The sequence below is a fragment of the Corvus hawaiiensis genome, chromosome 4 (assembly GCF_020740725.1).
Source record: "Corvus hawaiiensis isolate bCorHaw1 chromosome 4, bCorHaw1.pri.cur, whole genome shotgun sequence".
NCBI lineage: Eukaryota > Metazoa > Chordata > Aves > Passeriformes > Corvidae > Corvus > Corvus hawaiiensis.
The window spans coordinates 31,808,901-31,836,742 of NC_063216.1; the positions used below are offsets into that span (position 1 = coordinate 31,808,901).

The following is a 27,842-nucleotide window of genomic DNA, read 5'->3' on the forward strand; positions in this document are numbered from 1 at the left end:
CCAGCCTGCAGCTGGCGCCACTGTCTCAGACCCTGGCACCCGTCTCTGCTTCTAAACTCTGAGCTTTCTCCCTGATGACTGGCAGAGCTGTTGAGTACCAGCGGTTTCATTGCCATCTAGTGGGTTTTGTGCATAAAAGGGAAGAGTAGTCAGAAAAGATTAAAGTCAGAGGTGGAGGAGAATAAAAACCCAACAAAACAAACAAAAAAAACCCCCCAAACCCCAGAATGGAAGGGTTGTGAATCTCACCCATCTCTTTATTTCATAGACACTATCAATTTATTAACAAATTAAAATTGCTAATATTGAATATTAACAAACATGTATGAATTTGGTTTTAGTATATAAACTGCATGTATAATGACAATTTTAATACTTCTTTATTTGGTTTAAGATTGGTTTTTCAGAAAAAAAAGTACAGAAAAGAGAGGTCTTCCAATACTCATGTATGTTTTTATTAATTCTTAAATTAACTTTTTTTCTAAGATCAAGGAAAAGCAATCCACAGCAAATCAAAACAAGACACTACAAATAATGTTCTTGCTTCCAGCTTTGGTTTTAAAGTCTGAAAAATAAGGACAATTGGTAGCATATTGTGAAATGCAGAATCTGAGCACATTCTTGGCAGTCCCACATTGGTGGGATTGGGTAAAGCAATTGAAAATAACTTTAGTACATTAATAGGGCTTCAACCCTACAGGCACTTGGACATGTGCATAATCCCAATTCAGTCAAAAAACAGCAACTTTGTACAGACATTTTTGTGGGTTGGCAGGAGCAGAGCCTTACAAGCATAAAAGGTTAATCATGGCCAGGCACACCTGGAACGCAGCAGCTGGTTTTTCTCAGTTTTGGGGCAAGGTTGTGTGTGTTTGCCTGTAGGGCCAGGCTTCTCTTACCTGCCAGTCTACTGGGATTATAGTTTATTCAGAGAAGATCTCTGGCTGGCTCCTTAGGACAGCAGGAAATAGCTATGCTTCAGCTAGTCCTTGTAATGAACAGGGAATTCAGTCTATCAGATTTAGCACTAATCCACACTAAGAGTTTAGCAACCACAGATGTCTTGATAAAGCCTCCAGATGCTGGCATGAATTGCCTTGTTGAAATTGTTTTCTCCCATCATGTTGTCATCTTTGATGTAGAAACACACCTTCTCACCACTAGTGGTCCAGCAGTCAGTATTATTGTCACTAGTATGAATTACAGTTCAAGGTTACCTACAATGCTGCCCAGAAAATAACCTTAAGGAAAGGTGCGAAGTATTTGAAACATTGCCTCCCAGAAACACCTGCAAACCAGTTCTTTATTAATATATTTCACTGCCAGCTTCCTGAATTGTCACTTTTCTTGTTCTGCTGTCACTAATAAGAAAAAAAAGCCATCAGTAGTTCATTTGTCATAATGAATCGAGAAGGTTTCTGCTGGCATAGTTGCTGCTGCTGCTATCACAGCAGAAGCGAGAGCTCCAGCTTCATTTACTGAACTTGCTGTCTCACCAAAGAAGTCACTTCATGTATGGCACACTGGTACTTTTCTGAGGCTGCTTTAAACTCAGCCAGGTGCTTCTCATAACTTCTCACAGCTGTCAGAAGCTGACTCCTCTCCACAGCTCCCAGGATGGCATGGAGGATCATTTCAAGGCCAAGCCCAATAATGGTAATGCTAACTCCCCCAAGAACAGATGCCCCAATAGCCGCAAGGAGACCGATGAGCTTGCTCACAGTGAGAGTTAAAAAGTTGGAGCCAAGAAGTTTGATAGCTACCATCGCAGCTGTTGAAGTTGCTTCTCCAAGAATAATGGAAAAAACTCTCTGGGCTATTGCAATTTTCTCCAACTCAGGCTCTTTGATATCATACAGCTTCTGGTACAGCACCGGCTCGAGCTTTTCCTTCATGTCACTATCAATCTTCTGCACCTGATGCTGAATCTCACTCATCACTTGAATGATAATCTCACAGTTTTCCTTGACTGTGCTGCTCTCTCTCATCTCGATGGGGGTAATGGTACAGCCAAGGTGCTTATTCAGCACTCCAACCAGCTCATTTGTTGCATGGAAATTTGTGGACATACAGTCAAGCAATTCCTGATGCAGATTGATCAGTTCTTGCTTTCTCTTGGGATTATCTGGGTAAAGGAGGTCACTCAATGCCATTCTTCAGAAATAGGCTACTTCAAGAGAGAAAAAAATTTCTTACTCTTTTCAACACCCATAACCATAGCTGTTAAGGAGCAGTGAAATATGCTTTATCTCTCCCCCACTGGTTCTTTTCATACTGAGCAGGTCAAATCCCAAGGCATAGCTTGTAAAGGTAGAAATCTTAATTCTTGTTTTGGATCTTTAGCCAAATGATTGGAAAAGGACCTTGTAAGACATTGGGTAAACTCAGAGCAACAAAAGTAGCTAACGAATATGTAAGGAGCAGATTGGTAAAATGGATGTGGGTCATTGGCAACTGAAGACTGAAACTGAACCTTGGAAACTGAAGATGGTCGAAGCTGAACTAGTTCACTAAAAAAAGGGAACAATCTCATCTAATCAGCAAAATTAAAGATGTGGTCTAAGATTAAAGGCCTGTTCTAGGCACTCTTTTGTATCAGCCTAATTTTTCCATTTACTGCCATCCAGTTTTTCAGCAACCATGATGATTGGTGGAGTGGACATGGTCCGTGTCACAATAAGGGTATTTTATGCCAGCATAGCTTTTTTCTTCTAACATTCAAGAGAAGATGTTATTATATAAGCATTCTGTGCTTATAGTAAGAAGCTTCCCCTTGGGAATTCATAGTGAATAGTAAAATTGTATATAAGAACCCCATCCTAACCTATGTCACCTTATACACATCTCTCACTGTATTTCCTTCCCTGATATTTAGCCCCTGTTCCCTCATGGTTTATTTGCCTCCCTAATGCTGTAATCAATTTCCCATTGTTCTTTTACTCCGCAGTCATTCCCGTGATGCTGAGCACTCCATGTAAGCGCTGTAAGGTGCATCTAGGCCTGCAGGCTGTGATGTCACATTGCCTTGGAGCAGCACACACCAGCTTGCCCAGCTTGCACAGCCTCACTCTCTCCATTCCGTGTGGAGCCAATATCTGCAGGCGCTCACAAAGTGCCTAGGATTTGACTGAGCAGAATCTGGCTCTCCCTTGTCACTGTACAGACCAGAGCACAAAATTCAACTCCCCTCAAACCCTTGTGTCTAATCCTTATGGCCACCACTCTTCTCTGAGCTGCTACCAGCTTGCCAGCAAAAAGGGCATATTTAACATACTTTTCTTCATAAAATGCATGCTGACATAGAGAGTCCAAAGAGACTGAGTTATCAGTGATCACGGAGTTACTCCTGATCACCAAGATTCTGTAATCAACACAGTGTCACTTCCCTTTAACCTATCACCAGCTGCAAAGGGAAAATGCTTTAGCATGATTTCAGCTTAAATACAAACATCTTTGCTATGGGGGCAAACTATGAATGAGTAGAATGACTCGTTTCTTTGTTGGTACTTTTTATGTTCTCAGCCCTCTTATTGCTAATCTGGGCCACTTTCGTGCAGTGCTTTGCATTTTTCTAAGATAAACCTCTTCTTGCTGTTGGTGCCTAAATTTCACAGTTAGAACTACAAATAGTTACGTGTAGGGGACTACCCAGATTTTTCTTCTTAAAAAGGTACCTTTGTGCCATTTTGGTCCTTTGTAGTTCTTGCACTATCTGTTAGCTGCAAATCATCTGACTCTGACCCAGCTGTATTTTACTAAACACACCCTCCCCCACAAGGTCACGGTAGAAAACCAGAATGATTTCCACAATCCCGTGCCAACTTTTAATCTCAGTGTTGAAATACAAGCCAGTCTGAAAAGAGGTTGTTTTCCCCCCAATATTTTGCACAGCACTGTGTATTTCTTTCAGCCATTTACCTTGTACCTCTGCCAAGAGAATAAACTCTTTAACACATCTTCTTCTTCAAGCTGTAGGAAGCAAAATACACACACTGTAAAGATTTGTGATTTTCAGGAAACAAAGCCGTATTAATGCAAGCTATGATTTCGTATCAATCCTGCCTCAGGGATGTTGCTAGCTTGCTCTCTCACTCAGTGTGATAATAAAACCTTTCTACTCCAGTGGTGTTTTGTTCTAAGGTCATTTTTTTTCCCTTATCAATAGAAACTGAGAAGACAGAATGTTTTAGAAGGAATAGCACTTCAACAAACATTTTACATACTAGACAGATGTGAAGACTTTTAGAATCTGTTCTTTACATATGATTATTTCAGCTTCTTATAGCTGCTTTAGATTTTATGTCTCCTACTGCTAAAAATTGCTTCTTACTTTTCACATTAACACTTTTGTTAGTTTTTACATTTTCCTTCTAGAATTAGGCAGGCCACATATATTTCTGTATTTCTACTTCTCCAGCTCCAGGGAGATTTACCACAGAAACTTTTCAAATTAAACATTTAGACTGCCTACCTGATTTTGTCTGAATACTCCTGCTGAAATGTGTATGGAATAGTAACTTCAGCCTCTTTCCCCTCTGCTCGTCTGGTGCTTTCCAGCAGCATGTGATGAGTTAGGGATCCGGAGGCTGGGCTTCAGCTGCATCCTGTTGCCTGCCTGCTTGTCATTAATTCTATTGTGTGATGTTTACCCAGATTCATCTCATTTTCTTCCTCCTCTCCCCTTCCTTCCAATTTTAAGAGAATTCAGTTTACTTAATGCTAGTTCCCAATTAGTAGATCATCCAAAGGCCTTCCAAAGGAGAGAATAGGTACAGCACAAATCCCTCCTGCCTGCAGCAGGTACCATCACAGGTACCTACAGCCATGGCTGAAAGGGGATGGTGTTTCTTGCTGTCCTCAGAACATAAAAGGTGTAGGACAGCACTTCTAATTCAAATAGATACAAGATTAGGTTTTTAAATGAGATTTAGAAATTTCTATTGTTTATAAATATAAACATTAATGCTTGCAGCTATGCCTTGAAATAATGAATTTTTGCGATGACTGCTTTTGTACCCCTGCAAATTATAAAAGAAAAATTGAACAGTCACACATAAACAGAAAAATAGATACCACAAACAGTGGAAACAGGCTTTGTCTGTTCCAGTAAGACAAGCTTGTACATATGCCTTCAACCAAGCTAGACATCTTTTGTACCCTTATCCTTAGAAAGGTGGACCTGCAGCCCACAAGGGTCTCACCAGGAATACTGCTTCCACTATAGGGGATGGTTGAGTTCTCAGATGAAAATATAAGATGAAGCATAAAATAAGTACTCTGCAATTGCTAACTTCTTTTCACCTGAAAGCTGAGCTGCTGTATTCACTCCCAATTAATACAATCAGAGTGCCAAACTCTCTTGTTGTCAGAGCTGTGGGCATGAGAACATAAGCTGAAAGAGAACACTAAATGATATAACTGCTGTATTTCTGGAATTGTCAGTTAGTTTTGACTCCTGAGTGTTTTCCACTAAGAATGCCATGTAGTCCTGAAATACTTCTTCCATATTGAACCAAATTTAATTGATCAGGCTGGCAACTGCCTGTGTGTCACATTCTGGAAACTGATTTCAGGTCTTCGGTGTTTGCAGTGGATGCAAATTCTTTTCTTCTAGAGCCCCCATCATTTGGAACATGACAGAAAATACTTTGAACAATATGCAGGAGGTTTTGTTCCTGCTTCACTTTGGGTCTTTTGGGAAGATTAATAGCTATTGTTTCAAGCCTATTAAGTTTGAGGAAAAGACTTGATCTGGAGTGTCTGTCATCCTTCATTGCTGCAATTTGCCAGGTATCTGATGCCATGAGAGTAGAAGAAGTGGTGTGGAGGCCCAGACTCAGCTCTGAACAGCAGTGAAGGCTAAAATCAATTTTGCCATTTCACTCAATTTCAGACCCCTTTTGCTTAGGGAAAGGAATGGAGGGAAAGGCAGCTGGTTGAACTGAGTTCTGAAAAAAAAGTCTTTAGAAGTATACAGTGGAACAGGAAGTTGCAAGTGCTTGAACACTTCTAGCTGCAGACATCTAACCACAGCAATAACTGATGAAACCTGTCTGCTGCAATCAGTCTGGCTTTATAGGGCTCTGGCACAATTAAAGGCAACATCAGGAGCAGTCTCTGAGCCCCATGCTATCCCAGGACTGTATCTCTAGTTGGCCTTGGGAGAACCCATCGGTGCAAGCAGAAGGACATAACTTTCTTAGCAGTCAAAATGGTATCATGATGGGCACCCAAGCAAGGAGAATGTTTTTGTGCTTCCACCTATCAAGGGATGCTGTCACCATCTAGTCTGTATGAACTGACTGACATAGATCACTTTTCAGGGAACTGTAGCCTGACAAAACATTGCATTACTCAGTCTTCAATTGCTTTGTCCCTTGAATGTAGATGTCATGCATTTGACTTTGCTGTGTCTATTCCCCCATCCCAAAAATGAGAGTTTAATTCTGTGTATACCCACCAGTATATACAAACTGAAGGATTATAGTTCTAAGGATGATGTAAAGCAGTTGTTTTCTAGGACTCACATGAATTTACCAAAAAACATTGAAACATAAGAATAATTAATTTACAGCACTTTCCTTACTTTGAAGTTTTCAGGTTGAAGTCATACTTCCTGCAGCCACCAGCGTAACAATACTTGCAGTTGGTGGCACGATATTTTGCTGGCCTGCTTGGTAAAACTTCAGAAAAGGCTGTCAATAACTTTTTCTGTGTTTTCTTCTAACTAGTGTCTTGGGGAAGAATGGGTCAGGTTGGCAAGAATGGGTTGGCAATTTGTATGATTGATTTCAGAAATGTAACAATCTAGCCAAAAATATGTCCACCTTTATTCCCCTGTAATTTCCCTGTAATAACGCCTTCTGGATTTCCTCTGTTTGCTTTTCAGAGTCAGACACTACTCCAGAAGTGCTAGTCCATCTTAGTTTTAAGAGTGGCAAAGAAAGGCTGTTCAGGGTCTGCCAGAATCTGCATGGCTTAATGTACTTCTCTGTCATTTCAACCAACGCAATAATCCGACTCCTCGATGCACATCTTGGCACCAGCTTCCCCTGTGCTCAAAGGAGATATGCACAGCTGCCCAGTTACCCACTTGGCTTTACTGCCATGGTGCCTTCTGCATCCCACAGAGTCTTTCTCACTTAAAATAAAGGTATTAAGATATCTGTAAGGAGTCCAGAGTCCCTGTGTGTCTTTCCTGAATGCCTAAGGGAAAAGCTATCTACAGTGAAGGTTATCCCTGATCTAGTCCTCAGAAAGGCCATAGATAAGTTTCCTCTTACCTGAATGGGTCCAGGGAACGTCTGTTTTGATGAACCAGGCTGAATGTTCCGGTCTTTGCTGGAGAGTTGCAGCTGAAAGCAAAGGGAAGATTGAACCTTCCATAGCAGCAGGAACTCCAGAGACTTCTTGTGTACTATTCAAGGGCACATATCTGGATGCAGCCAGAGAATCAGAGATTGTTGGCCAAGCACAGGGAAACTCCAAGCACGCTAGGAAGAATGGCAGAGGAGAGTGCAGTATAACCACTGTTCTTGCTTCTTGAAGCTGAAAGAAAGTCAAGAGAGCAGTCATTTAGACCTCTTTTCACTGCTTAATGCTTTTTGCATTTGCTAACACAACCTTTGCCCACAAAAGCCATTTCCTCAACTCTATCTATTACTTTGACTGTGAAGGCACAAACTCTCACTCCTAAATGATTGCTTTGAGCTCAAAGATTGCATTGACACACTACTTTGTTCTACTGTACAAAGAGACAAGCAAGAGTCCTGGACTGGTGGTAGACTCACAGAAAGGCAGGGATGTGAAACAGACCCCATGAGGTATTCCAGCATAGAGTTCTCTCTATAAACAGGAAACTCAGTGTGTCCTTTGTCAAAGGATACCTTTTCTGCCTTCTGTCTCAGGAGAAAGGTCACTGATAAAGTGACAGTAGCTTTGTTTACACTTAACTCAGCTTGCCAGAGATAAATGTAGAAGTAGTAGCTTGCCAGACTAGTAGTGGACCAAAGCCTAGAACAGTCCTGAGGCTTGAAGTGTAGCAGCATTGCAAGACACGAGCACAGATTACTTGGTTCAAGCAAGTCTCACCCACTCTTGCAATAAAAACGCTGGGGACCCAAAGGCTCGAGTCCTACAACATCCTTGCAATGGCACGTGGGATAAATGGGGGCTGCAAAGAACCTTGAGACCTGCTGTGTTACAGGTGGATTCATCTTTAATGAGCTGTGGGATTGTCCCAGGTTTCACAGCAAACAGGTAAAACCTGGGTGTGGTTCTCATAGTCGAACATGGCAGGCAAGGTACAGGTTTGGCCTTGAATGTGGCCCCGTGCAGGTGCAGCTGGTGGGGCTGCTTGGGGCAGTTGAGACCAGACTGTCCTGCACCCCCTCCTTTCGTGAGAGGCTGTATACAATACCTTCCACCAGCTGGCACTGGTATTTGCTGTAGTTCCCCACAGAATGCAGATGCAGCCGGTTACCCTGCTGGGTCTGAAAGAAGCTTTTGACAAGAAATATCTCATAAGGGGGAATGAGGACTTCTTTCTCAGATGTGTGGTAAGAAAAGCCTTGCATAGCTGATCCCAGACAAGTGGTCACTGTGAACAAAGTTTCATTCCCAAACTTCTGGGCTTCATTCCTGAGGAGGGAGGTAGAAGTGAAATGGCCAAATCGCACCCTGCTGCCCACCTCGGCCTCGATATGTAAGTCTTTTACACCCCTGTGCACCTGGTAGCACTTATGTTCCCCCATGCTGCTCTGCCATTCCTTCATTATCTGGATAGCAGTTGTTAGGTAGAAGTGAAAATATTTAAAATGGAACTTGTGTCTGTAGTGCTCTGGAGAGATTCCTGCTGTAGATGTAGCCCAGTTCAGCTGTGAGTGCAGGGAAGAGTTCATGGTGTAAGCCATGAGGACGATGGCATGGCTCTCACGCATCTCCCTCAGGAGACCTACAGGGCTCTTTAGCAAAGCCTCCCGAGCCTTCTTCCAGAGACTCAAATAGTCCTTGTTAGCAGCTATTTCCTTTTGAAAATAGTCTCCTTGCTCCAGTTCTTCCATCATCTCCTCTCTGCACCCCAGATACTGGTCATCAAAGGCATGCAGAGCCACATCCATCAGGGTGTGGGACATAGCCTATGTAAAAGCAAATGAAGATTAGCACCAGAAGTGTGAATGTCTTGTGTATCTCTGTGGATGCAAGCCAAGTTTTCCTCTACCCTTTTCTTGCCTCTTTGTCATTACTGGCAGAGCAAGCAAGGCTGGTAGCTAATCTTTAGCAAGACCTTCCTGAGCAACCTCAGGTTACTGTCTATACACCAACCACAGGCAAATACTAGTCAGGATGCCAGAGTTCTTATTTGATGTGGATCTGCTACATTAAAATCTCTGGGAGAATTGGTCCTTCAGAGTGTGATGGTATTGAGCCTGCAGGACAGACCCATGGTCCATTTATTTCAATATTCAGCTTAGTACTGTTAAGTGGTTTTGAAGAGGGAAAGAATAAGCAAAACCATGTACTAGAGGCAGTGTAGCCTGAACTATCACAGGTGAACTTCTTCTCCCTGTTCTTACAAACCTTTTGGACATGTTTTGGCTCCAGGGGAAGGTGTTCAGTAAAGAACAATATAGCAGCAGTGTGCCAAAACTATTGTTCGTTCACTGTCCCAGTGAGACCAGCTGGACTCGTCATGTAAATAAACATTAAACACATGAGTAAGGATTTACACAGCTGGGTGCTATAATAGGAAAATAACCCCTAATGTATTCTGCCTATGAAACAACATGCTAATTGTGTTTCTAGCATTTCTAATTAATAAAAACCTCATGTAATCAGATCTAAGAAATTGTGTGAGTTATGGCATTGTTCTTTTTGCTTTATGATCACCTAGTAGACTAGTCAAGTACTGTAATCAGTTGAATTCTACAAAGTAGATAGATATTTACTTTAATCTCAAATATTCATCCTGGACACATAATCAAATTGGCACCTTTCTTAGCCTCTGAAGTTATACTGGCCCATAAACCACACAGGGATTCAGTTTATTTATCCATGATATCATAATTGTTTTAAGGAAAAGCTAAAAGGCAGTCACAAGAAGTAGAGCAATATTATCACTGTCCCGTCCAACAGCACATTGATTTTGTCAGAGCCTCAGCTGAGACAGGCTGGAAAAGGAGAGGAAAGATTCCATGAGATCTACCCACAAACATACTCTAGGAAACCATCTGGATGCAAACAAGAGGAAAATTCCAACCAAGTAGTTAAAACAAATTAGGACAGGTGAGAAATGGAACTGAGGAACTAAAAGCAGAAAAGTAAAGTTGAACCCAAAGCTCCTTAAAGAACCTGTTTCAAATGGGAAAAAAAAATATTTCTGGGCTATAAGCAATTTCATTATTTCAAATAAAGAGCAATATTTACCTCTTTTACCAGTATTTGTGAGAAGATCAGCAACAGGAGGCTGCCCAGTGGCACCAGCTTCCTAGAGTTCACCCAAGACACTGTAAAGAACATTTTTTCAAGGAAAGGCAATTTACATGTCCTTCCTTCTGTTTTTCTTTGAACTGGAAAGTTCTGCAGTTTGTAATTTGCATTCAGGTTTTGGTGGCTGTTCTTCAACCAAAGATCATTTGCCAAATTCTCACTGCAATTCAGAAGTCATTAATCAATCCAAGCAGACAATTTACTGGTAGAAGTGTGCCTGAAATCCATCAGGAAATGTCTGGTTGCACCAACTACAGCTGGAGTGAGTGTCTGTCACCTTGATAGTTCCTTTAATTCCAAGGTATTTCATGTTGTTCTTGCAAAAAGGAAGAAAACTCTGGCTTGGAGAAGTCTAAGGCACTTCTCTTGAGGAGTGATGTGTCAGGGTGACTACTCCCTGCTTAAGAGTTTAAAAAGCCCTTTTGAAGAAGTTGACTCTGATAAAGCCAACGCAGAAGTGCAGGGTAGGTTGGGATCCCGTCTGGAAGTAGAGATAACCTGACTGTCCTTATCACCCTCTGGTTTCTACTCATGTGCTGCCAGTCCTACTCTTACACCACTGCAGAGTGGCACCTTGTTGGACTGTTTACATTGGGCACAGGCAAAACGAGTGTGTAATTGCAGATTCTGTACTGAGACAAAGCTTTCTCTAGCAGCTGCTTTCCAGGCACCCTTCCAAATACTGGCAGCGAGTTACTCACCTGTGGAGCCCCATGACCTCTGGTAATTCTTCTGTATGGAAAAAGAGCCAAGAGCTGTCAAGGCTTTGGTTCTGACTACAGAAAAGTGAAGCCCATTTTCCATGGGCTGATGGTGATAGGCTGGGTGAGGGAGGCACCCCCAGACATGGAGTGATTCCCTGAGATAAGAGATGTTTGTGAAGCTGCTTGGATTCTGTGGACAGAGCATTTGCAAAATATTGCTGAGATAGGTGGGAGGTGACATACTGGGCTGCTTTCAAAGCAGTTGCTGCTGCTGACAGTATCTGCAGCCCCTGGTGACATGGGATGATGCCATGAGGTGTGACAGAAAGTGATGGATGCAGACTACCTACTTCTCCTTCCTGGAATTTCTCTGTTATCTTGGGCTGTATTTCAGAAAGTGGTTGCTTGACTGCTAGAAGTGAGTCCACAGGAGGGCTCACGAATTTATTCAGAGGCTTCTCCATGTCTGTTTGTGTAGAGATAAAACAGACCTAAACTGAGACAGGCTCCCGTGGGAGCTTGGCAGTCATGATAAACACCCCCACTAAAATGCCAATTCAGCTGCGTATAATCAGTTTGCAACTTATGTCCCTGGTTTTCATCTCTGACCTGTTAGTGAATGTTTAGTATGAAGGGAACCAGGAAGAAAGGCCACTGAATTTGCGTTTTCGAACGCTTCAGGAGCAACGTAGAGTATTATAACTACAATAAACACAACGGCCGTAAGATGGCAGCAGAGGATTTGTGGCGGTGCTTAGAGATTCATTAACCAAGCAAAAATCGAATTCCTCCATTTCAGCAGTAAATCTGTAACGTGATCTGAGCGCTCAGATACCCAAAGGTCGCAATGACTTCAGCCCATGAAGAGATCTGATGACACAGAGCAGATGACATAATGGAGGCCTCCAGGCGCAACTTGCCTGAAAAAAATATTTACTGAAAGGGAGAGAAAAATATAAAACTAACCAAAAAAGGCAAATATACACAAGAACGTTTTTGTGTTAACAAGACCATACGCAACAACAAAATCCCTATTTTATTAGTACAGTAGATATTAGGATTCCACTAATCTCTAGTATTTTTCCAAGAAAAAATTTCACTCTTTTCAATAAAGCACTCTGTTAATTTTTACTAGATGGTGTTCAGAGGAGAGTTTTACTGTGAGCAGTGAAGGCCCATTAGTTTATGTCAATAGAGGAACCAGCCACAAGTCCTTGACCAAGACATACAGAGATATTTACGAAGTGTCTTCTCCTTGGCCAGGATCAGCATAGCCAGTGCAAGTCATAGCAGCTTGCCAAACAAGGCTCACACTGGCAGCCATCTCTGCAGACTTATCCTGCGTCCTTACTTCAGGACAAGGCTTTTCAGAGAAACACTGATCTGGGTAGATGGTGGGTCAGCTAAAGCCTGGCCCTCCTCTCCCTCAGTGTCACAGAGTGCTGGAACTATGACCTAAATTTCAATGTAGTCATTTTGGATTCAAGATGGGGCATTTGAGGGGAGAAAGAAGCCTCATGCACTGGGTTCCTGCTCCTCAGGGATCACAAAAGCAGACTGTGTCTTTCAGACATCTCTTTTACCACAGGTAAAAGTTGTACAGAGGAACAGAAAGAAGCAGCACACCAACTTGCTTTACTTAAGCAGTATTTATTAGAATTAGCAGCTGAGGATGGTTGCACTACCTTACATGTAACCAGAGAGATTTGGTCTCTGTCAGTTCCCTGAGCATCAGCAGTCCTTGTCCTTGGAAGTGTGATCTGCCATCCGCCTCTCAGGGAAGGAAAGCTGACAGAGTATATTAAGGAAGGTTATGCAGAAAGTTGCTAAGGTATAATATTAATACCAGAGGACAGAATGAAGTAGTGCAGAGGGAAGACAATATGTGTACATAAAAATACACATACTTTGTGTATATATATATTTAGCTACAAGTTGTCTTGAATAAACAAAACACTGCCCCAACTTCAATCCATCCTTGAAGCAATTTTCATTTTGTTTTTTTCATAATGTTTATAACTTTCGTTTCTTCTTCTTCTTCTTTTTAAGCTGTTAAGACACTTCTAGTTTCAAGGATAAATGCAAAGGCAGTGGAGGAGAAGAGGTTATTTTTTTTGTTCTGATGGGCATTTTCAGTTTCACCAGAAACTGATTGTAAAAAAATCCCAAATAACCAAGAGAATTCAAAGTCATTTTTTACAGTCACTAAAAGCAGCACACAAAAGCAAGAGCTCATCTAGAAGGACTCCTTAAATGCACCTTTTGGGATTTATTTGTTGTTGCTATACAGGCAAATTTTGTGACAGAATAATCAGAACAGCATACCAGAACTTGATTGCTGTCTATGCAAGAGTATTCGCACGCTTCTATCTTTACAAAACGATCCTACTGTGATGTGTATTTAATGTGATCATACTACATGAAAATACTGAACTTTCCCACTAATTGGAACAGGAGACAGGTGTTCTTCCTTCTTCCCAGTGAGCATCCCAGGATCAGATCCATCACATTTACACACATCGTGACATTCTTCTTCCATAATCCTCCTGCATTTTGCAGAAGAGGATAAGAGATATAATGGTGTTTCTAAGGCATGCAGTGTTTTTTTTGAAACTAATCACCATTTTTCACCTATTCTGTGCTGGGGATTCAGGTGGAAGGAAGTTAAGAGTCTTCTGGTGAAGCTCAAAATACCACAAAAGATGTCTGAAGAGAGACTTTATTGATGAAAGGAAGAAAGTTAATGGAAGCTCAACAAGAGGGGTAATTCCTGCCTTGGTGTTCCAGCTGGTTAGGGAGACAATGGCAGAAGATGCCAGTCTAGATGCTTTCCTTCCCTCCTTCCCAGCCACAGCCTTCTTTCTCCTGTGGGATTCGGAATGTTCCAAGCCAAACAAGTGAAGAGACCTTCCCATCCTCAGTATCTCCCAAAGAAGCGGTTGTAGGCCAAGGCAAATCCTATTTGGTCAGAGAGATAGTCACAGGGGGGATAGTTTTCACAGCGCTCATGCATCTGCTCCATCGGTCTTCTGTAACTCTCAAAGTACCTGGAATAGACAGAGATGCAATTCTGCAGATTCAGCCAATGCAGTTGGAGACAGCTCCCTCACCTGACACTGACATGAAAGAAGTGATTCTCCAGTGTGACCCAACAGAGGACTGGTCATACTGAGTTAACATCTACTTACACAGGGATAGACTACTTGGTCAATGCTGGGAAATATGGTATTGAACCCAAGTTAAATAAATTGCTCTTGAGGTTTTCTCAGCAAAGGATACCACAGAAGCTGTAAGTATTTGGGGGTTTTTTGTCTTCAATCTCGTTCTCCAACTACCCAGGATTATTTTTTTGTTGTTATCTATTTTATTATATATTTATTTTATTATTTCCTGCTTACCTTTATTTTTGCCCAATTTCTACTCACCTTCCCACTAGCCATTCTTTTTCTTTAGCTTAAACACTTTTCTCTAATTATCCTCACTTCTGTTGTAGATAGGAACACTATCCCCATGTAACTTCTTTTTCTTTTCTTTTTTGCCAGGCTAAGAAAGCCCAATTTTTTTAGTCTCAGCTGTACACTTTGGATGTCCTTCTCAGCTCCTCTTCTAGGTTTTGTTAATCTTTCCTGAAGACTACACACACCACCGCAGGAATCCCACCAGTATCTCATGAATTTTTACTTTATTTCTGTATTGGAAAGAGTAGCTTAACAACCTCTTCCAGGAAATACGTGAAGAACATTCTTGCATTATCTCAAATTTCTCAAATAGCTAGGATTTCTCCCAATCTTTGTGTCTGCTTTCTGCACATGTGAATGTATGTTCTAAGTTTCAGAAAGAACAGCCAATCTTATCTAGCCTTGTTCCCGCAACAAAGCTGTGCTTCCTTTGTGGGGAACCAGAGGCAATGACCAAGGCTCTGTGATTCTCATTATCCTGGAAATTGGTTCTGATGACCCTGTAGGTTGGAGCAGCTTCTAACTTGTATCCTGCTGTGCCCATGGGTAGCCCACAGTTAGTGCTGTCTTTCCCCCTGGGAGGAATACTAGAGTTCAGCTATGAGACTTCAAAAGGGTTTTAATGAAAACAGAACCATTTTTCCATCACTGTCTCCTACAGCCTTTTTCCTTCAGTACATGAAGGTAATGACATAGCTGTACAGGAAAATAATGCCTTGTCATGCCCTACTGCCTTCCCACCCCCTCTTCAGAACAAGTCCAGAGTCCAGCTCTCAGCCCAGCTTCTGAGTTGTTACCATTCATATGGGCTGGATCTTTTATTCCTCTTCACAAAGGCATTGGCAACTTCTTTCTTAATCTTGATGCCTGCCAGGAGAGAACACAGCATGTTGGAGATGCAGCGCTGAAGCACAGAGACTAGTCTAAACTCTGAATATCAAAATCTACTCTCTTCACAAGCACATGACTGCCACAAACCACGCTGATGGTCTGTTTATCTCTCCCCATCCCACTGTCCACTCAATGCTCCCTTCCCACTTCACATCTCCATGAACCAAGGGCTTTTTCTGTCATAAGCTCAATTTCCTTATCACACAGCATAATCTGAGTCTGCAGCAAATGTGCAGAAAGCATAAAATATGAATAAGAAGAAAATTAGGAGATTGGCACCCTCTCTCCCCGGCCTACTTAATTTTAGAGTCTTGGCTTCCTTTCTATATCTTGACTCAGACTGAGAGTGATGTGGGATACCGACCAGAAGACCTTAAAACACCTCCAATGAGCCATGAGCAACAGGCAGCACACAGAAATGCCAGTGCTCACATGTACAGAGTTCTGTGAAAGGGGAAGAGTATAAAATAGCTACAGTAAACATCACCCAGTGAGAAATACACCCAGGATGTGCAAAGATCCCAGTACTCAGGACCTGGAGAATACAAGAGGTCTTTCAGCCATGACAGCATTTGCCCCTGCTCTCCACTAGCACATTGTGCCTGCACAGTTGCTTCTGTGCTCCCTTGATTTGTGGTTGTGCAAACACTGTGGTACTCTGAAGCACCCCACAAACACCAGGTAGAGCCACTTCTCTCCCCAGCCCGAGCCAGGGCTCAGCACAGCACAGCCTCGCTCCTTGGGATGGTCTCACAACAGCAGAGGTGTGCACAGGTGCCAGCACAGCAGCAACACAGGCAGCTGCACACCAATACACATTTCAGCGTGGAAACTGGCAAGCTGCTGCTGTCTCTGGGGGAAAAGAAGGTTCTAAGACCTCTGCCTGTGGGGAGATGGTGGGGTTTGTTCCTTCCCTCATTATCATGGAATGTTTGGCTGTATTTCTCTTTGGAAGTGAGCTGTATCTCCTCTCTAGCAAACTGAGGTTTATTCTGGATCAAAATACTGACTACACAGAAACTTCCAGTTAATGAGTTGTCAGAAACTACCACCTTTCCCTGAATAGTCTTTACATCTTTTTTTTTCTCTTTCCCAATCTGTGTTTGTATTGGCTCACTGGAAAAATACTAGCTTTCATGATTCTCAGCACCAATGTTATCCTTTAAAGTGGGAGAAAGGAGAGACAGGAGAGAACAAAAAGGATTTTCCATACAGATTTCTGCCAGGATCAGCTTGCTGCAAAAGCTGTGAACAACCCAAGGTGTGCAAATCCCCACATCTCAGGTGACCTGACAAGAGGAACTGCAGCCCTCAGGAGCAGCCAAGGCAGCCCCTTTCTTTCAGGCTTTCCATGTTGCAGGGTTTGGCAGGGATGTCACAACCCATTGATGTGGGCAGCTCTCTTAACACCTGGGGATGCAGCAGTCACTCTGGGCAGGTCTCTGAAGCCAGGTCAGAGCAGGGAGGCTGGCCGTGTTGCTCCACCAACACAACCCTGTTTCACAGAAGGCAGATGCATCCAGCTGCTAGCAACCTGCATCACCCATGTCTTTCCAGGGCACTGCTCGAGGGTTTTGGAGATGCAGGCTGTGGCACCAGCACACCCGGAGCAATGCTAGCCTTGCAGGTGCAGGGACACTGACTGCCCTCGTGTCACCTGCTCACACAAGAAGGGCTCTGTTTGCTGCACATGCTCCTGCACCACAGGGACTGCAGACTTAGGGAGCAAAAAGGGAAGAGCTAGAGAGGGACTCAGCATAGGTCTTGTTCAGCCCTTGAACCTATCAAAGGGAAGAAAGAAGGCAGATGCAGGAGAATGGAGCTGAGCATCAGTCAGAATGATATACTCACTGTCAGCACTGGGAGATCCTGAGGGTTCTTTGGAATCTGGAAGACAGACAGACAGAAAGGAGTCTGGTTGTGAGTCGTTCTATGGTTGTGAGTCATCTTCCTCTGTAACTGAATCCCACCACTGACTTGATCCACCAGATCCAGCTCCCCCCACTTACACAGAAGGTCTGTTTCTACCAAAACGGTTTTATTAACACCCACCATTTAGAGAGAGACTAAATTATAAACCAGTTTAATTCTTAAGCATATTAAAATGTTCAAATTCTCTGCTGCAATTCAATATGCAACTGAGGTGGGGAGGAGTGGGTGTTGACCAGCAGAAGAAAATGCCCAGCAAAAGATGGGGGTCTCTGTTCCCAAGCCCTCTCTCACCCGTGACTCTCTCTCCAACAGAGATCTGAAGTTGTGCAATGACTGGTGGTGCATCGCCTCCCCCCAAAGCTCTGTGTCTCTCCCAGACTGGAGGGAGGCTGGCAGCAAGCTGCAGGGTTCAGCAGTGCTCCAGAGCCTTCCTGGGAAGATGTCCCCTTACCTTTCTCACAACAGCAGAGTGCTGCCAGGGCCAGAGTCACGATCAGCAGTGCCAGCAGACTCCTCATGTCTTCTTTGGCTGCGCTAGTCCCCCTAACCTCAGAGCTTTCCTGGAGGCTACTGAAGTTCTCCGGAGCTTGCTTTTGGGCAGTGGTTTATAGCCTGTGATTTCTTGGAGAGGTGAGTAATCTGGCTTGTGTTCCTGTATCTGTGCTCCAAAACAAAGCCCGTCTTTTGGCCAGGAGATGCCGGGACCTGGCTGTCATTTTGGCATCCATCTCATGACCCAGGGCATTTCCAGAAGATTTTATCTGAGATTTTGAATGGGGCTGTTGAAGAAAAACAACCAGATTTTAAAATCATTTTTCTTACAGACTTGAAAGTCATTCAGTCATGCTGGAAAGCCAGGGGAGAGACCAGCACACCCTGAAGTAGAGCAGCTCTTTTCATGTGATGGGGCTCTCTCATGTGGAGTCTGTCAAATGAGACTGAACCCAATGGTGACCTTTTCCTCCACCCCACCTTCAACCATTACCCTGAGGGTAAGGAAACCTGTAAATCAGTTTGCATAGGAAAAACAGTAGTTTTTCAGACAGTTTCACAGTTTCACCCAAATCACTTTGGAGAGATGAGATTTTTATACTTTTAGGAACTTTGAAAGTTAGTTTGAGGTAAGATCTTTGTATTTTCCTCCTGGAAATCTTCATAATTTAGAAGCTTTATTTTGGCTTCTCTTGTCTAAAAGTCAAATAAAAATTTAGACTCCAAAAGTGTTTTATTCTTCAGGATCCGAGTGTCTAAAGTTACTTGGTACTACAAGAGCCTTGCATGGGCTGTATATCAATAACCCCACAATCCCCAAACCCCCTATCCAAGTTACCAAAGCCACATCCCACAAACAGCATAGGAGCCACAGAATCACAGAATAAGCTGAGTGGGAAGGGACCCACAAGGATCATCAAGTCCAACTCCTGGCCCTGCACAGGGCACCTCAAGAGCCACACCCTGTGCCTGAGAGCATTGCCCAAATGCTCCCTGAGCTCTGTCCAGCTGGTGCTGCGACCACTGCCCTGGGGATCCTGTTCCAGTGCCCAGACACCCTCTGGGTGAAAAACCTTTTCCTGATATTCAACCTAAACCTCCCCTGATACAGTTCCAGCTGTTCCCTTGGTGCTGTCACTGGTCACCAGAGAGCAGAGATCGGTGCTGCCCCTCCACTGCCCCTTAGGAGGATATTGTACACTGCAATGAGGTCTGCTCCAGGCTGAACAGACCATGTGGCCAAGTTTGGCAAGTTTGGGGTTTTTTTAAATCATATGTGCTTCTTCTTTCTGGTAGTGGAAACATAATCTTCCTCCACCTCATATCCAGTCCTCCTCAGACCCATGTGCAAAGGCAGACATGTCCAAAGGTTACAGAAGTAAAGTTTAGGAGGCTCCCAAGGAAAATCAGAGCCATTAGGGACTTTGCCAATTCTTAGAAACACTGTCTTTTATCTTAGAGAATTTAGCTTAGAGGATTAAAATAAACCCCAACTTTTGTCCCTGTTAACTTTTCTACAGTCCAGGAAAGCTGAATATATATACTAATGATATCCAGCAAAAGGTTTTGTATACACATTATTCCAGCAAAAGAGCAACAGTTTAAAAGTAAACAAACATCTAAAAATAATAAGTATTCTAGGAAAGTTATGCTTCCAGATGAATACTTGAAATAATATAAATATATAAATATACAATTCTAGTAATGAAAACGGCTTTATTTATCCTCCCATCTTTTCCCAAGCTTTCTAACCAGCATGTAGTCTCTTAAATCTGTTTGGTTGTTGCTCCCACTAATGAAATCCCACAGAAATCTCTGGTATTCATTATTTATACTGGTTAACTGGGGATTGGGATCACTAGATATTTCTGGACACAGACCCAGACAGCACTAGACCTTGTGCCTTCTGTTTTGGTGGTGTCACAGTGTCAAGTCAAACCCAGACACTGCTGACTTGTTGATTCTAGCATATGTGAGCTTGCTCTGCTTGGTGATCACAAGATTTACCTACTTGAGAATACAGAGAACAAGTGTGTGAATATACCTAATCCATACAGGTTTTTTCCTTAAAATCATTTCTCTCCCCTGGACAAAACTTTAGCAACTGTCAGGGTAGAGTTTCCTATCAGAAGTGTTTTCAATAAATAAATCACATTTCTTTCCAAAATTCAGTTTCAAAGCTGGCAAAGCCTTGAAGCACCCTTTGGAAGAAGATGCATGTTTCTAATGGGCCAGGTAATTTTGGCTCCAGGCTTAATTTCACAGATTAGTCAACAATTTGATACTTCATACATCATAGACTTTGATTGCATGCCATGAATCTTTCCCACTTCTATAATTTGCAGGTGCCTGTGTAAGCCTGGAGAGGTGAATGTCGAAACCATCTGTGTCGAGCTTAGCTGGATGTTATGTCTCCTACACAAATTGCACCAAGGAGTGTCCCAGCTCCTGTGGCTGCTGTTAAGCCCAGAGCAGCATTGAATTCTTGGACATGTCAGCACTGGTGCCTTTTGGCCTGGGGACAGGCCCTGGTGATGGTGACAACCAGAATGCAGCCATGCTCACTCCTCAGAGGACTGGGAGGTGCTCAGTAACCTGTGCACAGGGTCAAGCCACATCTTGGCTTCAAATGATTTGAGAACAGTAAAATGAAATTGTTCTATGTGAACAAAGTTGGGCCTGACCCCAAGCATTGGATTGCTTTATCTGTTTATTTACCACCAGGAGCCCCTCTCCAGCTTTGGTTTCTGCAGCTTTCAAGTGCTACCAGAGTAGTTTCAAGTGGAAAGGTTTCGAAAGGGAATTGCAAAAGGAAATACAAGTTAAGTCCGGACCACACACTCCTTTCTAAAGGAGCACCTAGCATCAGGACCTGATGGTAGCTGGATAAACAAGAGGCAATTTACAGGATTTTCTTTCACCAACTCTCACCCTAATTTTGTTTTAAGATTAAATAGGTGCCTTCTGGATTTAGTTTCCCCAGCTGAGGAAAGATTTGATTTTCAAAAAGTGCATCTGCATTCTGAACATCCCACCATTTTTAGATGTCTTAAGACTGGGAGTTGAAATTGGCCAGTGACCTCTGAAAGAAGCCACTAGTAGAACTTGGAACAAAACCATTATAGATTCTTCCCGAACCATATGCTTGCAAGGTAATAACTTTTTCTCCCATAATCTGCACCAGAATCTGTGATAAAAAAATTCAGTTTCTTCATGGAAAATTGCATACCCCCTTCCAAAGTACTGTAACTCATGAGAAGATAGTATCAAACCAGCAATTTATTTTGTAGTAAACACCCACATCCTGACCTCTCTGTGATCTCTGCTACATCAGCTCAGAGCTAATTAACACAGTGCAGGAATCCATGGCTACATGGGAGAGAAGCAGCAGGCAGGATAACATACAGGGACACAAGCAACTGAGTATTTTTCAGAGCCATTGCATTTTTGGGGAGGATACCCTGGACTCCAGGCCCCAGGGTGGGGACGGGTCATCCTTTACTTAGTCCTCCTCCTTCCAAAATAGTGCTTGTAAGCAGCCGGGTAGCCGTGGCGAAAAGCGTACATTTCACAAGGGTAGTAGTCCTCGCAGAGCTCCCTCTGATGCTCCTGGTGTGCCTTACTACGCTCCCTGATCCTGTAAAGGTAGGAGAGAAGAGGGGTAAGTGCTGTCATCTTAAATATCCACCTACAGCCCTTTGCTGTCCAGAAACTTCCCACTGAGATAAGGATCCACCACCAGAGCCCATCATCCAGCGACAAAGTTCTTAGAGCGCCAGCTTCTGTGTTGACCACACCCAGGGAGTGACATGACTACAGCAGGAATGTTTTGCCTCCTCAGGCAACCTTTTATTTTGGGGCTAAGTAAGGTGGTGGGGAGAGGGGAATGGCTCCTGCCTGAACTTGAGGAAGGGTCCTCCCGTTGCAGCCTCCCCCAGCCTGCTCTCTTCAGCTCTTCTGCTCTTTCCCAAACACACACGGGACAAAGACCTGAAATATTCTGCAAAGGGGTCACCTGGTTCTGAGGAGAAGGTTTGCCTTATGCCTTGCTATTTCTGTGCTTCAGTCTTTATTTTCACGAGCCTTGAATAAGGCATGAAATTTGTTATATCTGTGTTTTATAAATGAAGCAATGAGGCCCTCAGATGACCCTTTGATTTAGAAAAGGTCATGCAAGTTCTGCATGAGATCTGAGGACTAGAATAAGATCTCAAACTGAGCTTTCTTTTGGACCATCCCACACTCATTCTCTCTCCTTCTGTTGGTGCTTCCTTCAGAACAATTCATCAGTCTTCTCAGCATATGACATGTCCTCAAATCAAAGGACCCACTCTCTGTTATCTGAATTCTTGCTTTTCCTGGGATTGGGGACTTAAATGGTACCTCACATTGAGAGAGGGGCTGAGGCTTCTCACAAGTCACCCTGGCTGCCACCCCTGGTACCAGCCTGTGCTTGGCAAGGAGGAACCTGTTCCCACTCTCGACCTCAGTGTCCTGAGGCCATGACATACCTCTCCTGAGTGACGGCTCTTAGTCTCGTGTCAGCCTGTATGAAGTCACTGGCCTTTCGCCTGTTGAGGAAGGGATCTGAGAAGGCAAGGGATTATTCAGAATGGCACTTTTTCAATGCCAGATTTCAACAAAAGCTATCGTCCTCCTTTATAACAGCCTCCTTGTCTGCCCTCCCATGTACAGTGAAATCCAGGACCTTTCAATATCCCCTCCTGCCCCCCCCCCCGCTGGTTCATGCTCAGGCTCTCTCAGTGGCTGGTGCAGCCTGTACAGAAGTGCACATGCTGCTCTTGTTCTGCTGTTACTCAAATCACCCAGGGGAATGCTACTGTGATTTTGCTGCCACAGCCCCTCTGAGTGAGTGGAGCTTGGCCCAGAAGAGGTAGGCACCAAGCTGCACAGACCATGAAGAACTACAAGCTGCACGCTCAGAAGAACTACAAGAATTGTGAAATTACACACAGAAAAGGCCTGAGTAAGTCTCTCTGCCTCCAAGGTTAGACAGTGATTGAGAAGTCTTTGTGGCAGTTTTGGACTGAGGGGCCTGAAAGCCCCTTCTGACCTTTTTGAGAAACATCACAGTCCCGTTGCAGAGTTCAGGAGTCTGTGGATGTCATTGATATTGGCTCCCACATGTGCCTTTGTGTTGCTGACTCTCTGCTTTGTGAAATTCTTCTTCCAGATGTCCTAATTTCTTTTAAGTTTTGATTCATCTGTTCTCTAACCTCTCCAGGATATTGCTTGTTCCAATACAAGACTTTCCACCCTTTTCATGCTTTTCCTGTGACACTTTTTCTCCCTCTTCCAGCCAAAGGATCCCTTCTACTCACACACCCTGCCTGCTTCCAAGGTGCTTAGAGTAAGGCTCTCCTTGTTCTTCGGGGAGAATAATTGTGTAAGTGGCTTCTACAGTACCTCTTTCTATGCTCATCCCAGAGTTTTTTGAGCAGTGTCCTTTTCTAGTGTCAGTTAACCTGGTTTTGGTATGTGTAACAGAGACCTGAGCACTGTTCTCAAATTTTCTTTTGCAATTCTCATTATATTCTATGCAAAATGGTGTATGAGCTTGCGCTGAAACATGTGAAGTTTTCTTTCTTTTAGCTCTCTCCCTTTTCATCCTGAAACTCCATCACCCAGTAAAGTCAATTTCCTTGGGCTGGGTGGCTCTACCTATTTAATCCCTACAGTAGGAGTACGAGGAAATGATCTTGGACATGTCTGTAGCACTCTTCAAATTCAATAAAATAGTAAAGCAGTCTCTTACAGAGATACTCATCGGACTCCATGCTCTCACGGGACTCTGTGGAAAGAAAGAATGAAACATGTAGTATGATGCTGTATTGATGGGATTCAGTCTTTCCTACACAACAGATAGCTAGAACACACATGGAAATCAAAGAAGCCAGGTTTCAAGGCATATGTTTAAAAGGAAGACAAAGGAATCAGTGGTGTGACCTAGAATTTATATGAGGAGTTTAAATTGCTCAGGAATTTAATACAGAGCTACCTGGTGTTTTAGTCAGTACTTCCAGACTCATGCTTGGTCATCCAGCCTGATTCTCTAGAATAGTTCTTCACCTTCTGTTCCTGACACTACAGTGGATATGATACCTACTTACCTTCAAAGCTTGCATGTGCTCTTAGGGAATGGATTAGCACAGTGAAATGCACTTGACTCTTGCATGAAGCAGCATCCTAATGCCACCAGTATGGAACTGTGTGCCTCACAGGAAAAAGGGGATGATATTACAAAAGGAAAAAGGGAAATCTTCCAATTAGCAAGGAATAATTAAGAATTAGCACTCTTATCATAGTCCAGACAACAAAGGCACAAAAAGAGGAGCAGTCTGTGAGGTGAGGTGAGCTGGAACAGAGATGAAGGGGTTGAAGCATCCTGGACTGTGAATCCCAATGGCTGAAGATAACAGCTCTGGATAAGGGCTAGGAGGATCTAGCACAAAGGCAGGAAAACAGGCAAGAGATCAAGTTAAGGGGAAAGAAGACACAAAGTTAAGCAACAAACATCTGAACAGACCCATAAATGTCTGCGAAGTTTTCATTCTACCCAGCAATAAATGTCACCTACCATAGCAAGTGGCAGCCATCACCAAGACAGCCAGGAGCGTAAGGACGATGAGAGTGCGCATTGTGCCAGTGCAGGAAGGAATCTCTCACTCTGTCTTCCTCACTGTGTTTTACTCTCTTCCCACTGAGGGTAGCTGGAGATCCTGGGCTGACTGCAAAATTAGCGGTGGAATGTTTATTATGAAAACAGAGCTAGGAGGGAGCCCGTGAAAGAGCCTTGGCAAGGTGACAGCTAGCTGGTACACACTCTTCTTGGAGCTGTTACAAAACAACCTCTATTAGCAGACTGAATTGGGTTTTGGGAAGGAAGGGGCATGCCCCCTTCCTCTCACAGTTCAGTGCTGGGGGACATAATCCAGAGGCAAACATGTCACTAGCACTCCACACTCAGAAAAGCTGGCCTATGCAAGTGGAAGGAATTTCATGGGCTGCCAGGGACCCAAAGGCAGAGGTGTGTGTTGACCCCAAATATAAATGTTTGTTTTTCTGAATTTTCCTCTGATCTGCTCTCTTTGATCTCATCATACTCTGTCTGGATACAACCAGCCCAAACTGTCCTGTCAGCTTTGCCGATGGAGACATGGAAAATGAGGCTTCAAACATTCCTGTCCCACTCAGTCCCCCTCTCCCCAGCTGGCCTTTGCTGCAATGATAGCCTGCCAGCTATCAGAGGAGAAATACAACCCTGCTGCCCCTTCTCATCTCCTATTTTTTTGCTTCAGGAGTGACAAGCAGCAACCTGAAAGAATCCCTTCTGCTGGTGGGATCATGATTTTTGCATTGAGATGACAGCAGCACCCAGAACTCTAGCTTTGAAGCCTCTCATTGTGGTGCTGACCCTAGATTCCTCTTGCAGCCCAAAGGACAACATCTTGGTGAAGTCAGAGGTAACCATTTCCCTCAGGACTGATGTCTCTCTGGTGTAGCACTAGCAGTCCTTGCCTCACTGGGCACCGAAGTCACATGTCAACGAAAGGCTTTTCACCTGGGACAAATCTCCAAGGCCAGCAGTCTCAGGGAGAATTACCTTGCCTTTTAACATCTAAAAGAGTTTGACTGGGTCCAATATAATGGACAGCAGAGACATCCAAAACATTGGGTGTTCCACTCTCCAACTCTTGGAACAGTAGAAAGCAGTGTAAGAAAGAAGGAGGAGTTACAGAGATGGCTACCCCTGCTGGGTGAAAAGGAAGGAGTGTGCTAGAGGCAAGGTAGCACGGCAGGGTGGGTTCCCACTGCCTGCCAGCCCCTCCCACAATGGCAGTGATGGGCTTGGGACACCACATGCTGCCTGGGGATGAACCTAGGGCACAGGAACCATTCTTATGTCTGATCCAAGCTGTGATTACTGCACGTTTTGTCCATGTGTATATGCAGTATCAGGATTTCTCACTGACAGGGTGTGAAGTGAATGCACTCTGGGTGCAGACCATTCTCCCCAAACCAATATGCTGTTATCGCTGCTGTCACCTTCAGAGGCCAAACCATGAAGCCACATTGAAGGTAACACAGCCAAGAACTACAGGGACAGATAGCCAGAGCCTAACACTTCACCAGTGAGGAGTGAAATTCAGTGGAAAAAGATCACTCTGGGCTTTGCAACTTACCCTTTCAATGCCGAACTCATGACCCTTTCCTGAAGCCTCCTGTCTCAGGGAGAAAAGCTGAGTAGGGACTTCAACTTCAGACCAAAGAGAAAGAATTGCTCTTCTTCCCCATTATCCCATCCACTGTGGAGAGCAGCTCAGTCCTGCACCATCAACACCCCCCCATACACATCCACTTCTTGCCTGCTTAGTGCTTAGCCTGAAATGAGGAGGAAAACTTGGGAAAAAGCTGTAGGTTTGCTATAGACACAAGGTCAGAGGGGAACTGAGACTTTGCTGCTGCCCCTCTGTGCCCTGCCACTCCAGTCTCTTTAAGGAAATTCTCTGCTCTGGGATCCTTTTAATTTCTTAGAATTCATAGTTTTGGACTTCGTGTTGAATGTGGATTTTATAGGTTTCCCAAATGTCTTGCACAGGAGCTGCTAAGAAAGAAAAACTTGAGGGAGAGGTTGGAGGACAGACCAGCAACTGTGGGAAAACAGTGGGGCACAGAGAGGAAGATGCTGGGTGTACTTTGGAATGAAAGTGAGGCTGCCCAGTGGGAAACTCCAACATGCTTTCCGGCCAAACCCTCTTTATTTGTCTTCCCTCAGGGCAGAACTTTCTGCTCCCTGGACGACTCTGCTCCCATTTCAGATGACTCTGATCCCAGAATGCCTGGAGCATACCCTGCCATCAACCACAGAACAGCCACAAACACCACTTTAACCCAAATGTTTCATTTTTAACCACAGAGGCAATACATTTTTCAAGGAATGAATGAACATGCCAGTGACACAGCCCTGTAACAACAAACCTCTTTCGGGGAATGCTTCCTCTAGCAAAAGTACTCTTTTCTACTCCCCCTGCACTCCATACTTTACTCCCCTACTCAACAACAGTGGGCTGCCCTGGGGGTAACATACCATGCAGCACAGTGAGCCCAAACCCTCTGCTTTCTAGCAGCATCCACTGGTTAGAAATACAGAAAGGAGCTAAGACCAATCTGCAAATGCCAGGGAAATCTCTGCGGTCCAACAAATAAAGGGGGCATCAGAAAAGCAGCCCTGATGTGTCTGCTGCTGGAGTGGAAAATCACAATGTTATACATGTTGTAGCAAGCACTCCTAACATTTTACAGCGGTGAAGCACCAGCAAGGCAATAATAACAAGCAGCTGTCCAGGAAAAGCAAGGCAGTCCCTGCATACTCACTAAGCTGTCGCTTCCCTGCCAGTCTGCGCCTCTTGTCTCAGGGGGCAGCTCTCCTGGCGTCTCGGACCCTGGACGGAAGAAGAGGGACCTTTTATTTATTAGCATCGATCAGTGACTCCTCCCCTCTCCCACCCCCAGGATACCATCAGAACCACCTTCTGCCCACAGCCAGCAAGCCAGCAACATCAAAGAACTGAGCCAAAAGGGAGAGAGACAGAGCACACACCAGGGACTAGTGGGGACACAGCCACATCCAGGTTGCCTTTCTGTGCCTGGGTGCAGTGACTGGACAGAAATATGAGAACAAGCTCCAGTCTCCCTCTTTGTTGCAAGACCCCCCCTCTTTCACCCCCTCCTTTTCTGGCTGGGCTCTATCTCAAGCTACACTGCTAGCCAGGGCACTTGTTCTTCCTCAGGGAACAGGACCCTTCTCCCATCTCATTTCATGCTGCTTTTACAACTGATCCCTCCTCTTAATGGC

General features: G+C 44.0%; 4 protein-coding genes across 7 annotated transcripts; all 4 read right to left on the bottom strand.

Annotated features, from left to right (window-relative positions):
• Window positions 1-433: 433 nt before the first annotated feature.
• SMCO3 (single-pass membrane protein with coiled-coil domains 3) lies at window positions 434-7,323 on the bottom strand. Of its 4 annotated transcripts, none has more exons than XM_048302517.1 (3): window positions 7,284-7,323; window positions 3,919-3,969; window positions 434-2,170 (listed from the first exon to the last, which is right to left on the bottom strand). In XM_048302517.1, the coding sequence occupies exon 3, from the start codon at window positions 2,151-2,153 to the stop codon at window positions 1,476-1,478; it is 678 nt and encodes a 225-aa protein (XP_048158474.1). In that variant the 5' UTR covers window positions 2,154-2,170; window positions 3,919-3,969; window positions 7,284-7,323; the 3' UTR covers window positions 434-1,475. The 4 variants fall into 4 exon arrangements, with proteins under 4 accessions (XP_048158474.1, XP_048158476.1, XP_048158475.1 ...); XM_048302519.1 differs by having other exon boundaries at window positions 434-2,167; window positions 7,284-7,314; XM_048302518.1 differs by lacking the exon at window positions 7,284-7,323 and adding an exon at window positions 4,472-4,511 and having other exon boundaries at window positions 434-2,167.
• Window positions 7,324-7,448: 125 nt separating this feature from the next.
• ART4 (ADP-ribosyltransferase 4 (inactive) (Dombrock blood group)) lies at window positions 7,449-10,928 on the bottom strand. Its single transcript, XM_048302515.1, has 3 exons — window positions 10,426-10,928; window positions 8,420-9,137; window positions 7,449-7,548 (listed from the first exon to the last, which is right to left on the bottom strand). Exons 1-3 carry the CDS (start codon window positions 10,516-10,518, stop codon window positions 7,454-7,456), a joined length of 906 nt encoding a protein of 301 aa, XP_048158472.1. The 5' UTR covers window positions 10,519-10,928; the 3' UTR covers window positions 7,449-7,453.
• Window positions 10,929-12,822: 1,894 nt separating this feature from the next.
• Window positions 12,823-18,251, bottom strand: LOC125325477 (osteocalcin-like). The gene is made up of 4 exons (XM_048302543.1): window positions 17,925-18,251; window positions 17,393-17,428; window positions 15,448-15,517; window positions 12,823-14,239 (listed from the first exon to the last, which is right to left on the bottom strand). Exons 1-4 carry the CDS (start codon window positions 17,989-17,991, stop codon window positions 14,110-14,112), a joined length of 303 nt encoding a protein of 100 aa, XP_048158500.1. The 5' UTR covers window positions 17,992-18,251; the 3' UTR covers window positions 12,823-14,109.
• Window positions 18,252-21,226: 2,975 nt separating this feature from the next.
• Window positions 21,227-27,468, bottom strand: LOC125325365 (matrix Gla protein). Its single transcript, XM_048302320.1, has 5 exons — window positions 27,362-27,468; window positions 24,564-24,714; window positions 23,742-23,777; window positions 22,477-22,552; window positions 21,227-21,602 (listed from the first exon to the last, which is right to left on the bottom strand). Exons 2-5 carry the CDS (start codon window positions 24,622-24,624, stop codon window positions 21,464-21,466), a joined length of 312 nt encoding a protein of 103 aa, XP_048158277.1. The 5' UTR covers window positions 24,625-24,714; window positions 27,362-27,468; the 3' UTR covers window positions 21,227-21,463.
• Between the last annotated feature and the right edge of the window lie 374 nt (window positions 27,469-27,842).

Bases quoted from the DNA above. Each gene is read 5' to 3' on its own strand.
- SMCO3 (XM_048302517.1), bottom strand. From the start codon at position 2,153: ATGGCATTGAGTGACCTCCTTTACCCAGATAATCCCAAGAGAAAGCAA.
- LOC125325365 (XM_048302320.1), bottom strand. From the start codon at position 24,624: ATGCGCACTCTCATCGTCCTTACGCTCCTGGCTGTCTTGGTGATGGCT. The intron at 23,778-24,563 runs GTAGGTGACATT...TTCTTTCCACAG, and splicing joins GATGGCTGCCACTTGCTATG to AGTCCCGTGAGAGCATGGAG. The intron at 21,603-22,476 runs GTATGTCATGGC...CTACCTTTACAG, and splicing joins AGAGCCGTCACTCAGGAGAG to GATCAGGGAGCGTAGTAAGG.
- LOC125325477 (XM_048302543.1), bottom strand. From the start codon at position 17,991: ATGAGGAGTCTGCTGGCACTGCTGATCGTGACTCTGGCCCTGGCAGCA. The intron at 15,518-17,392 runs GTGAGTATATCA...CTCTCCTGGCAG, and splicing joins AGGATCTCCCAGTGCTGACA to GCATCAAGATTAAGAAAGAA. The intron at 14,240-15,447 runs GTAACAACTCAG...TGTCTATTCCAG, and splicing joins AGATCCAGCCCATATGAATG to GTACTTTGAGAGTTACAGAA.
- ART4 (XM_048302515.1), bottom strand. From the start codon at position 10,518: ATGTTCTTTACAGTGTCTTGGGTGAACTCTAGGAAGCTGGTGCCACTG. The intron at 9,138-10,425 runs GTAAATATTGCT...GCTTTTACATAG, and splicing joins CACAAATACTGGTAAAAGAG to GCTATGTCCCACACCCTGAT. The intron at 7,549-8,419 runs GTATTGTATACA...ACTTTCTTTCAG, and splicing joins CCAGTGCCAGCTGGTGGAAG to CTTCAAGAAGCAAGAACAGT.